Source organism: Hemicordylus capensis, chromosome 3, assembly GCF_027244095.1.
Source record: "Hemicordylus capensis ecotype Gifberg chromosome 3, rHemCap1.1.pri, whole genome shotgun sequence".
NCBI classification, from domain to species: Eukaryota; Metazoa; Chordata; class Lepidosauria; order Squamata; family Cordylidae; genus Hemicordylus; species Hemicordylus capensis.
In genome coordinates this window covers 246,013,337-246,026,308 of record NC_069659.1, presented here as the reverse complement: position 1 = coordinate 246,026,308, position 12,972 = coordinate 246,013,337, and the positions used below count along the sequence as shown (strand labels likewise).

The window sequence follows — 12,972 nt, the reverse complement described above, 5'->3', positions numbered from 1 at the left end:
CTGGTAGCGCAATCCTTGTATTAATTCTTCAGTGCTGGAAATAAATGTAATATTTTTAAAAATAGTTCCTTTATTTATTTAAAATCCACACTTAGTCAGGACTAGTCTGGATCCTCCCCAATATTTATATTCCTCCTCTCTGTGCACTTGAAAGAACCGCTAGAAACAAAGTCTCCAAATATGCTCCAAATAAAGCCAAGTAGCCACTTGGCAGATCACCTGTGGCATGCAAGCAATGAAGAAGAAAAAAAATTAAGACAGTTCATCCCCCCTCCCTTTTAGGTTATGGACATGCCACACAGGTGGACTAGCAAGCATTTTCCTTGACTAGTAATTTCAGTGTTCTTATCTGCAAGGCTGCATTGTAAACATAAGAAAAATGAACAGGAAGAACACAGATCTGAAAGAACCTTCAATGACTGCTCATCAACAATCTATCTTTGCAACAAGAAAAAGAGCAGGCAGCTTCCCATTTCCTTCTATCTCTATCTGCCAGGATCATCAGTGAGCATCCTCTGGGATGGTCATTCTGTCATCTCAGGGCTACCTGCAGCTGCAAAGGGTCTGCTGCAAACCATGATCTCAGCTTCAAGGCACATTGAGAAACAACTTCATTCATGAATGCTTTGAGGTTGAGGACAGGGGCGATCCCACTTTCCTTCCACACATGCAGTATATGCATGTGCTGAATGTGAAAAAGGAGCTTAGATATTGCAGCTTAGATATTACAGTGGGGCAGAAGGGGGCAGTCTTTCATGATAGCTCCCTTAGCTACTACTTTCAGAAGGCTATGGGACATTTTTTCTGGTTAAAATTGGGAGTAGGGCTTGTGGATTGAATTAAGGGTCCCCTTTACCTTTCAAGCACTTATACCCCAAACGTCTGCAAAGAGGAGATGTAGGGCAGGACCTAACTTGATTATCTGAATCAGTAGTGACAGCAAGATCCACAAAAGTGAGTGATTCCAAATATTTCATCACTGCAATAAGAAAACAAGGCTGTACTGGAAAAGGTTACAAATGTGCTGGAAACAGGAATAAACCAAGAATAAAGTGGGCAAGGGAAAATAAGCTCACATCCAGGGGCATCATTAAGGGGTAGCCTATGATTCAGCCCCCCCATCTCATCAGCACCCTCCCTCCCCCATGACCTCTTCCAGAAAGGAAGTTCAGTAGTGGAGGCACCTGCGCAGAGGAGGGGAGAGAGGGGGGCTCCTCAACCTCAACCAGCTCCCTGCTGCTCCCACCTTCATAGATGCTCTATTATTTTTATTTTATTTATTTATTTAACATATTTTTATAACACCCAAAACTTACATCTCTGGGCAGTTTACAACAAGATTAAAAAGTAAAACATTAATTAAAAACCAAAACCAAAAATAAAAGCAAGAAATTTAAAACAAAATTTAAAATTTTTTAACAGTATTTTAAAAACAACATTAAAACAATCAAAACAATATCAGTTAAAAGCCTGGCTGAACAGATGTGTCTTTAAAGACTTTTAAAAAGTTGTCAGAGATGGGGAGGCTCTTATTTCACTAGGGAGCGCATTCCAAAGCCTCGGGGCAGCAACAGAGAAGGCCCGTCCCTGAGTAGCCACCAGACGAGCTGGTGGCAAATACAGACGGACGTCTCCTGATGATCTCAATGGGCAGTGGGGTTCATAATGAAGAAAACATTCTCTTAAATACCCAGGGCCCAAGCTGTTTAGGGCTTTATAGGTTATGACCAACACCTTGTATTTTTCCCGGAAACATATCTGCAGCCAGTGTAACTCCTTCCATACGAGAGTAATATGGTCTCTCCTAGATGACCCAGAGACCAGCCTGGCTGCCGCATTCTCGACCAACTGTAGTTTCTGGACTACGTACAAGGTCAGCCCCACATAGAGCGCATTGCAGTAATCCGGTCTGGGGGTTATCAGCAGATGTACCACTGTTTTGAGGTTGTCTGTCTCAAGAAATGGATGCAGCTGGTGTATCAGCTGAAGTTGATAGAAGGCACTTCTGGCCACTGCCTCAACCTGGGACACCAAGGAGAGACTTGGATCCAGAAGCATCCCCTAGACAGCGTACCTGTTCCTTCTGGGGAAGTGTGACCCCATTCGGAACAGGCAGATCAAAATCGTCTTCCAAGTTTTGACCCCGCACAATGAGTAACTCCATGTCTAGATTCAGTCTCAGTTTGTTATCCCTCATCCAGCCCATTACCGCCTCTTGGCAGGCATTTAGGGAGGTTATGCCCTCTCCCGATGATGCTGACATGGAGAAATAGATCTGGGTGTCATCAGCATACTGATAGCACCCTGCACCAAATCTCCTGACGATCTCTCCCAGAGGTTTCATGTAGTTGTTAAACAACATTGGAGACAATACGGAGCCCAGAGGGACACCATACAAAATTTCAGATTTTGAAGAACAGCAGTCTCCAAGGGACACCATTTGGAACCTGCCTAGGAGGTAGGAGCGGAACCACTGCAAAGCAATGCCTCCCACCCCCAACCCTCTCAGACGCTCCAGAAGGATACTATGGTCGATAGTATTTAAAGCCGCCGAGAGGTCCAAAAGGACCAACAGAGTCACACTTCCTCTGTCAATTCCCAGTTGGAGATCATCCATCAGGCCGACCAAGGCAGTCTCCACCCCATAGCCCGCCCAAAAACCAGTTTGAAATGGGTCTAGATAATCCGTTTCCTCCACGCATGTCTGGAGCTGGGAGGCCACCACCCTCTCACTTACCTTGCCCAGCCATGGAAGGTTGGAGACAGGCCTGTAGTTACTCAGCTCTGAGGGATCCAAGGTAGGCTTCTTTAGAAGCGGTCTAATAATTGCCTCCTTAAGACTAGGAGGCATCCTACCTTCCATCAGAGAAGCATTTATAATCTCTACCAGGCCTTCTACAACAACCCCCCTGCCAGACAGTATAAGCCATGTCGGGCAAGGGTCAAGAGGACAGGTGGTGGGCCGCACCATTCCAATCCACTTGTCCACATCCTCAGGAGTCACAAACTGGAACTGATCCAACCTAACCACATAAGAGGAGTCGCTGGATACCTCCACATCAGATACTGAAGTAAGTGTGGAGACGAAATCCAAGTTGGTTTGAATACGAGAGATTTCCCCCCACAAATAATTCATTAAACACATCACAGCGGGTAACCGATGGTTCCATATCCTGATTCAAGGGAGGAGGGGCACATACTAGGCCTCTCACAACCTTAAACAACTCCTCCGGGCGTGAACTTGCGGATGCAATACGGGCAGAAAAGAATTGCTTCTTTGCCGCACGTATCACCTGAGCATAGGTCTTCAAATGAGCTCTATGTTGCAATCTGTCAGATTCCAGCTGAGTCTTTCTCCACCTGCGCTCCATTCATCTACCTCACCGCTTCAGCCCCCATAGTTCTTCCGTATACCAAGGGGCCAGTTTCGAAGCGGGTCGGAGAGGATGCTTAGGAGTGATCATGTCTACTGCCCCGGTGAGTTTGCTGTTCCAATTCTCCACCAGGACATCAACAGGATCGCTGGCACAGCCAACACTGAATCCCTCCAAGGCTTCTTGAAATCCTATGGGATCCAATAACCTTCTTGGGCAGACCATCCTAATAGGTCCCTCGCCCCTGCGAAGGTGGGGTGTGACTGTGAGTCCAACCTTAACCAGATGGTAGTCCATCCATGTCAATGGGGAAATCACAGGAGTTATAATATCTGAGATTTTAAAAAACACACATAATTGTTCTTGGGGAGGGTATGATTGAGTTTAATCCTCAAAAGCAGGGCTGTGGGCTTGGGGCCTGGATCTTTTAAGTATCTAGTAATGCCTCTGCCCACATCCATATTCTTTTACTAGTTCTTGTGATTTCCACACCCATGTTTTTCAGGGGCTGAGTCAGAGTTTTCACTTGTGTGCCCAAATATTCTTTTGAATAAAACTAGTATAAAATAAACAGAACCTGGCCAATGGCTGTAGTCTAGGCTGGCCTGTGTACACTGGCATGTAGCATTTCATTCATCAGCACACCTAGTCCAATCCTCAATGGATCCTAGATCAATGGCAAAGAAGATCCTGGGATGGGGAAAGTATCATAATACTATCATATCATATAGTGCCCAACACACACACACACACACACACACACACACACACACACACACACACACACCTGCAGGACCCGGGGTGGGGAACCCATCCTGAATGGGTACCCTGCTTCCCAACTTGGAGAATACAGGAAGGGGTATAGGGATAAAGTGCTGATTCCCCATATAATACTGATGCAATTTGTCCAGATTGGAATACTCCCACAGGGTATGGGCACACAGGAAACCAGGGCATCTCCTGTCACTCTCTGGATTTCAACATTAAAAAATCTGTCATAGACAAGGCTGTGTGTGTAGTGTGATTTCACAGAAGTTCAGAAACGGCACAGAGTGTGGTATCTGGTGCAGAATTCAGCATCCTGAAAATCTCCGCTTTCATTGTGAAACCAAGCAAGTTACTAGCCCTTATTGAAAAATTCAGCTTTATTTGGCACAGAATATTTATTGACAAAAGCTTACAATACAGCACTAGTCACAGACTGCATTGAAGAATGCAGAATGCATCGACTGAAGAATGCAAACATCCATCCTGTTGTGCTGAGCACGTGTGCTACCATTTGAGCCAATTCACTTTGCACAGGCAGAATACTTCTGACAAAGGCAAACCAGGCTCCTGCTCACCTGTGTAATGCAACTAATATATTGAATGGTGGTGGGAGAAATCAGTCAGTATAAGGGATAAATACGAGATTAGTATCTCGATTAGTAGCTAGTAAATTATATATATATATATATATATATATATATATATATATATATATATATATATATATATATATATCACTAGCTTTAAGTAACCGGCATTGTGTGGGCTTATGGTGCGACTTTCTCTTTGTTATTGTATCCAAACATTTTGTGGATATACCCGTTGTATATCCGTCTGTCTGTCTGTGCAAGGTGGTTGTCAGGGTTCCCGGGTAAACTGTGTTACTCGTAGGGTCCTAGGAAGTCACTTTGCAAAGTTTGGTCCCACTAGCTCAAAGGGTGTGGGAATGTACAGGGAACAGACAGACAGACATTCAATTTTATATAGAGAGATGTATTGTTATATTTCCATACCACCTTTTATTAAAACCATCTCAAAGTGGTTTAAAATAATCTCAAGGCGGTTGAAAATAAATAGAGGGGTAGAGAAAAGTTAATGTCTAATTGCTATTGTACTGTGTATTTGACTTGCCTTATAGGAATGTGCAGAATGTTCCAATGGAGCAATATTTTGACTCAAAACTCGCCGTTTTGAGTGTTTCGAGCTCGAAACAGAACACCCTTTAAATAAAGGGGTAGTTTTAAGTTCGGAGCAGAAAAACCCCATTTTGATCAAAACATTTCAACATTTCGAGTGCCATTTTGGAGGCCTGCTTTCCTCTTGTTGATTGGTTTTCTGGCACTGGCTTTTGATTGGCTTGTGATCTCCTTGGTTCTTGGTTGGCTTCTTAGCATACAAATCAAGTGTTGTCATGGGCAACTGTGCCCCCATTGGCTGGGGGGAGGGAGGAGGAAGAGGGAAACACTTTTGGATGGAATTTCAAATGGGGGAGATCCTATGGAGGTTTGGGGAAAAGGTTAAAATTTTGTTTAAAATTTCCTGCTTGCCCATTTCCTTTGTGGGTTGGTTAGTAGGTAGCATTCATCATGCCCTACCACACAACTCACTTTGGTGTCTCTAGGAACTACTCATGAGAAACAATTGGATGCTTCAAGTTTCACAATTATTTCCTATGGCTGAAACACTCGAAACATTTTGAGTTTGTTCCGTCAAAATAGCTGACTGCTATTTTCTGCGGTCAACTGCTGTTTTGATGAAACGATTCAGCCATCTGCATTTTGTTTTGAGCTTGAAACAGAATGCAAAATATAGCATCACTCTAAATATTTTTTTCCTTAGCTGTCTAATTGGAGGCTATGTGGATCACATTAGGCTTTTATCTTAACTGTTCTTCTGTCCTGTTGCTTAGGTGCTTTGTTTCAGTCAAATTAAATATGTGAAAGTACACAAAGACCTGAATTCAATTTATGCAGAGAGAAATAGATCTTCTGCTTATTCTGTGTTGCAGAGCATTTCCCAAGCTAGGCAAATACATGTGGGGGGACTTCTGCATTTGTGACTGCTTCAGTGGGAGGTAGGAAGAGGATGAGTGCATATCAAGCAGGGAGTACACTCTCTGCTGGTCTGACAGAGACTTGAAAGGAGGCCATTTGGAGATGTAGAGGTATAGCTATAACTCACAGGATTAGGGTGTGTGCACAAAACCAGTTCTTGTGGTTTAGTTCAAGTTAGAACCAGATTTGAACTGGAACCCACAGTTCAAGACTGGCCACTGGTCTGGTTCTAATTAAAACCAGGGCTGAACCAGTTCAAATTGGTTCTGCAATAGGGAATAATGGGAATTCGAACCATCCCATTATACCCTATGGGCAGTGTCTAGGGACACCAAAACAGGTTGGGTGGTACATCATTATGGGTGCTATCTACCACCCAATCCACAGAGCAATCAAGGCAATCGGTTATATTTAGTGATTTTTTAAAAAATTCAGGGTCACAAGTAGGTCAACTTGTGACCCCAGTGCCTGCTGATACATCTTTGCCGCAAGTTGCTCTCCAGACACACACAACTCCATAGCAACAGCCCAAGGCCTATCTAGTCCAGTATCCTGTTTCACACAGTGACCACCAGTGTCCCTGACTCTGAGTGTACATCATTTAGAATTCAGAATGCACACAGAAAGACCACCAGATCACAATCCACAGCACACTGTGCCAATGCAAGGACAGACACATGTCATGGAGCAAATCTCACACTGAAAATCAACAGCAGACAGAGATTTTGCCACATCAGACTAAACTTCAAGTCTCAGAAAGGAAGGGCAGGCAAGCCTGGCAAGGCAACCAAATTCTTCTGCCTCTGAGATCCAGAAAAAGCAAGCAAAAGAAAGTAGAATTGAAGTGTGTGTGTGTACGTGCGTGCGCATGCACACTGAGATTGAAAAAAGAAAACCGCATGTCAAGTGGTTCTTTCTTCTTTTTGTGTGTGCAATAAGTTGGCCTCAGTTAGGACTGGGCCCTGGCTGACAGCCTACAGGCTGACACATGTCAGAGAACCAGTCTCATAATGGGCCAATGCGTGTGTGCGTGTGTGTGTGCATGTATGGCTGTGCTGCAGAAGCAAATAACAAAAAAAGCACCAACCAACACAATTCAAAGCCAGCAAGCCAAACAAACAAACAAACAAACAAACAAACAAACAAACAAACAAACAAACACCTATGCTATACCATGGCCTCTGATGGTTGCTGGCCCTGGAGCACCAGTCCATCATCACAAGCCTGACAGTGCCAACACAAGTCAGCAAGCAAATTAATAATAATAATAATAATAATAATAATAATAATAATAATAATAATAATAATAATAATAAAAAATAATAAACAAAACAACAAAAAACCCAACTATGCTCCACCACAGCCACTGATGGGTGCTGGCCCTGGGGCACCAGTCCATTGTCTTGAGCCTTGCAGTGGTGTGTGTGTGTCTGTGTGTGGCAGCACCACTAATGGGCAGACTGTGACACAGTCAGGTTGGCCAGGCTGAGCTGGTTTTGCAATGGATGGGGGTGACCATGACTCTCTCACCCTCCACATCCAGTTCAGGACAGCCCAGCAGGGGAGGTTGGCCTTCAGGAAGACCAGCTGCTCCACCAAACCAGTATCCAAGCATGAGTGAAGGGGTGTCACCATGTCCCAAGCCATGGAGAACACCCTATTACTCTTGACACTGTTCGGGGGGCAGGAGAGGAGCCATCCAGCAACTGTTGCCAAGTTCATGGACACATTGTAACACACTTGGCAATGCATTTGACACACTTGGCGATGCATTGCCCCAAACTGTATGAGATCCATTTCAGGGTCCACGGCCACTGATTTCTTCAGATACTGCGGAACATTCTGCTTGGCACCACTGCAGGGCACGGTCGGCACCTCCTGTACCCCTGGCAAGGAGCCAAGGCACCCCCATTCGAACCACAGGGTGGAACTAATGGATTGGAGTGCTGGTTGTATTAAAACTGCCAGGGACACCACACTACTGGACGAGGAAGCAATGCTGATGCTGATCATGGACTGCATGCTAGAAGTAGGTGTTCCAGCACCCTCCTCTCCTCCTGGTTCTGATCCAGCCTCTTCTCCTATGCCTGTCTCACCTCTTTAACCAGGAGGGCCCTCCACTTAGGCAGCACAGCAGGAGTGATGGCATTGCCCTTCATGGCTGGGTCACACAGGCATGTCAAAACGTGCTCTGCCGATTGACCCAACTGTTGTGGTGCTGAGCTGCTCCACAACAACAAACAAACAAACAACAACAACAACAACAAACATTTATATACCGCTTTTCAACAAAAGTTTCCAAAGCAATTTACATAGAGAAATAAGAAAGAAAGAAAGAAAGAAAGAAAGAAAGAAAGAAAGAAAGAAAGAAAGAAGGGTCCCTGTCCCAAAAGGGCTCACAATCTGAAAAGAAACATAAGACAGACACCAGCAACCATCACTGGAGGGACACTGTGCTGGGGGTGGATAGGGCCAGTTGCTTTCCCCCTGCTAAATAAAGAGAATCACTACTTTAAAAAGGTGCCTCTTAGCCCAGTTACAGCTCTGTAATGGCGGCTGCCACATTTGTACCACTGAACTGGTTCATTTTGCACCAGGTCCGGCTCATTTCAAACTTGGACTGGCCTGCTCATCTCAGGGGCTGGGCCAGTTCCAGCTCAAACCGGTCAAATTGGGTTGGTTCAAGTTGAACTCGGTTCAGGTCAAACCAGTTCTGCATACCCCTAACCCAGGATCATTTTCTGCAGTTTAGGGCAGCAGTTCCTGAACTTTTTAAGGAAGGTCCATAATACAGATTTCAAAAACTCATATATAACACAAATCACATAGTTATGCACATCATGTAATTCTGTATGACAATATTACACAAATAAAGGAAATGTTCCACATATCTTCAGTAGTTTAAATATATATTGCTTTGGAACACAATGACTTGTGATAATTGTTTTTCATTCCTAGATCTTTGACAACTAAGTTGTTTAAGAGCATGGTTTGAGTTTTCACCAACTAAGTTGTCAACTAGATCTTTGACAACTAAGTTGTTTAAGAGCATAGTTTGAGTCTTCACCTCTGGCCAGTCATCTGATAAATTTCTGTTTCCAATATTTGATGGTAATCGTTCCGTCTGGCTGGAATCATGCACCAGCAAACAGTATCTTATACTATGCCTCTTTTGAAATGGTACAAACTGGAAGACAAAGTTACATTTCCCTAGCAAGCCCTCTACAGACAGTGAACACGAAAGTTCTGCAGTTTTGGATTTGTGAGATATTATTTGTTTGTTTGTTTGTTTATTTGATTTGTATATATTTGTATATATTAATCTCTCTCTCTCTCTCTCTCTCTCTCTCTCTCTCTCTCTCCCTATATATATATATATATATTTGTATATATTAAGCAGCATTACCAAACAATTCTTTTTAGTAAGTATTATTTGCATAAGAAAAGTATGCGTCTAACATCTTTTCAACTTTGGGAGCGAATGTGGTGTTGTAGATAGCAGTGATAGATTTGAACAGGGGAGAACTGAATTGCATTCTCTTTTGAGCAATGAAACTTAAGCCGGTCACCTTCTCTCAGCCAAGCGGGGTCGTTGTTGTGGAGGGCAACTCCCTCCCTAGATGCCATTGCTGAGCTGCTAGAACTCAAAGCAGGATAGAAATGTAATATGATGTTATGTCACGTTTTTATAACTAAATGAAATATTAGAATGAAATAGAAATGTATAATTTTCTGAGTGGCTAAAGCAAGACAAGAAGTAGAATCACATGTGTTTAGCTATTAAATATGGTGCCTATATGTACATATAGAGGGGCGTTTAGTGCACTACACTGTCAAAGGAGGTTTGTTTTCCAAGATTCTCCCCTTGCTCTCACTGTGTGTGTGTGTGTGTGTGTTTGCATGCAAGCAAGAGTGGGGAGGGGCCTAGGCTGAAGTTGGCCCCTCCTGGGCTGTTGATAACATATGCATGCTCTGTACACCCGTCTAACAGAGACTAATCCTACATGCCGGCTTGCATCTTCTCCACAGAGCTCCTTGTCTCTCAGCCCACGGTAAGTGTAACTTGGAAGAAGGGAGGTAGTTGGGGGTGGAAAATTCCGCACTGGAGAGGCTTTATTTGTTGTTAGAATGAATTTGGGGTTCCAGCCACACAGTCTCTTTGATGCTGCCATAAGGAAGAGATTTGTGCTCGCCCCATGTTACCATCACCAGTTGCCTTGTGTCCATCCTTATCAACAGCTTGTAGATGTGTTAAGTGTGGCACCCAGCTGGAGAGATGGTTTTGCACTTGGGAAATGAATGAAAGAAGTCTAAAAAGAGGGAAGAAGGTGTTAGTTTGCAATGTCTATGTTAAACCAAGTGGGTGGGCAGGAGAGAAAGAGAAGGGAATCATGGTGATAGGAAAAAAATGACAAGCAACTTTGTTATAACATTTCTGGTGTTTCAGCAACAACTGTGCTAGAACAGCAAACCAAATGTATCAGTGTTTATGAAAAGAAATGGTCGTGTTTCTGCATTTCTGCATATTGTCACAAGAAGAAAATACTGCTTCTCTGTGGAAGGCAGAAATGTAGTGCCTTTTCCTTTTTTAAGAATGCAAAGTTTTCATGTTTCCACATGACAAGGAAACAATGTAGGCGGGTTGTAAGAGCGTAAAGTGTCATTGGTGTAAATACCCCATTACAACAAACATGCAGCTTGTTCATGGTTGCATACTAATACGCAACTCTATTCTCTAGAGCTCAAAACTGCTCCCTATGGGGTTGGGGAGTGCCCACTGCGGAGTACCACATATTTGGTTAAGAAGGATGTAGTGCTTGCCATTGGCGACGGATGCTGCATCTGTGCTGTCTGTCCACTGCTGATCAGTCTCTGTCTCTTTAGGACGCAGCAGGGAATGTACGGGCCCCTTGCCTGGGCTTTTGTCGCTGGTTTTCTTGAATGAGGAGAAGCAAGCAGCAGCTCCACTGACTGCAGGAAATGAGGCTCCCCCAGACACTCCCCCTCACTCTTCTGTTCCTGAGCTGCTTGGAAGGTGCCAGTGGCAGGAAGGGCAAGGAGAACAGTGAACAAGCAAAGCCCTCCTCCTCCTCCTCCTCCTCCTGGGCGCAGTCTGGACAATTCTCCACCCGTGACAAACACCTGTGCAGCTGGCAGCTGATCTCCAGGGAAGAAGCCACTGAGCTCCAGCTCAGCTGTCACCAGCCAGGAGAGGAGAGCAGCAAGGGGCAGCAATGCATCTACCAGGGCCATCCAGAGCTCTGTGCTGCCTACAACTCCAAAGGCCGTCAATTCTGGAAGCAGATCCTTGGCAAGCTCCGCAGGAAACGCCACCCATGCCAGGACAGCAGCCCACTGAAATCTCGGCTTTGTAGTAGTAAGAAGGGGGCCTCTGTACAGCTACAGCTGGTCCCTACCATTCCCAGCATGGAAGCCCCAGGGGTTACTGAGGGCCTTGCTAAGGGCAGGTCCAAGGGGAAGGGTCGTGCCAAGGATCTGTCGGCACCACAGAAACCCAAGGACAGGGCGATAAGCAGTCCAGCAAAGGCAGATGCCCCAGACAAGCGGAGCAAAGGTGGGAAGAGGAAAGCCATTGCCAGCTCCTCAGTGGCTCCAACCCAGCCACCTCGTAGGCAGCCTACAGCCATCGTGGAAGGCACTGAGCAGCCCACAGAGTTCAACGCAGACATCGCCCAAGCCTACTGTGAAGAGAAGTGGCACTCTCTTTGCAACTTCTTTGTGAATTTCTGGAATGGCTGAACCTGGAGCCATGGGGGAAGAAGGGGGTGTAGAGTTGGGGGGTGCGCTAAAGGACTGATTGAGGGTGGGTACAGCAGAGTGATAGGCAGATGGAAGGCAGATGGTGAGGTTGGGGTGAGGGCAACATGAAGGAAAGAGGGACGGAAAGGATGGGTGGAACTATCAACAGAGTGTGGACAAAGATGTGGGATAATAAGGGGGCAGCGATGGGACTTTAAGGGGTATATAACTTACTCATATTTACTAACCCTGCAGCACTTGCTAATCAAGAGGCTGGGAGTGTGGAAAGCTTATTTGCACCGGGAGTTATGGGTTAACCAAATTACATTTCCTTCCTTCCATGCTAGATGAGCTCCAGCTGTGAGCAAACAGCTCTGCTGCATCCAATGGTTTCTTTCCTTCTTGTAATCAAGTAGCAAATCCTCAGTTAATAAAAGATGTATTGGGATTGTCATGTTTAAATCGCTCAACTTTCCCCCCCTAAATCTGTGAGACATCTAACAATTGTACAAGTGCATAGTGGCATAGATTTTACTGGGCAGAATAATATTAATAAATTAAATACTTTTACAGCAGTCTGTGATTGTTATTTCACTGAATTGTCATGGTCTCTGTGTCTATTTAGGGCAATGCCATTCAGACTGCAATTGGTAATCCTATTAGATTAGCAAAAGGGACTAATAAGAGAAGTAAACTGTTGAGTACCAATAATTAGGCCACATATGACCTTACAGGGCTTACCCACTTCTGGGGCACCAGTGAAATTCTCCCTGCCCACCCCCAATTGAGTTCATTGTGCAGTTTTCCATTCTAATGAATGTGGCCATTGATAAAGACTTGACTTAGTTTATGCACCAATCTATTGTCTAATGCTTGAAAGCACTAACAGTATTTATGAACCAACAGAAGTATCCCCATAACTAGCTATTGTTTTCTGTGTCCCATCTGACTTGCATAGTAGAGCCTTTGAGAAATACTTTCTGAAGAAGACTTTCTTTCCTTGTGTACTTTGTGTT

The 12,972-nt window shown here is 44.5% G+C and overlaps 1 protein-coding gene across 1 annotated transcript; it reads left to right on the top strand.

Annotated features, from left to right (window-relative positions):
- The first annotated feature begins 10,098 nt into the window (after positions 1–10,098).
- Positions 10,099–12,531, top strand: FGFBP3 (fibroblast growth factor binding protein 3). Its single transcript, XM_053313052.1, has 2 exons — positions 10,099–10,248; positions 11,081–12,531. Exon 2 carries the CDS (start codon positions 11,177–11,179, stop codon positions 11,954–11,956), a length of 780 nt encoding a protein of 259 aa, XP_053169027.1. The 5' UTR covers positions 10,099–10,248; positions 11,081–11,176; the 3' UTR covers positions 11,957–12,531.
- Positions 12,532–12,972: the final 441 nt, after the last annotated feature.

Excerpts from the sequence above, each read along its gene's own strand:
- FGFBP3 (XM_053313052.1), top strand. The coding sequence starts at position 11,177 with ATGAGGCTCCCCCAGACACTCCCCCTCACTCTTCTGTTCCTGAGCTGC.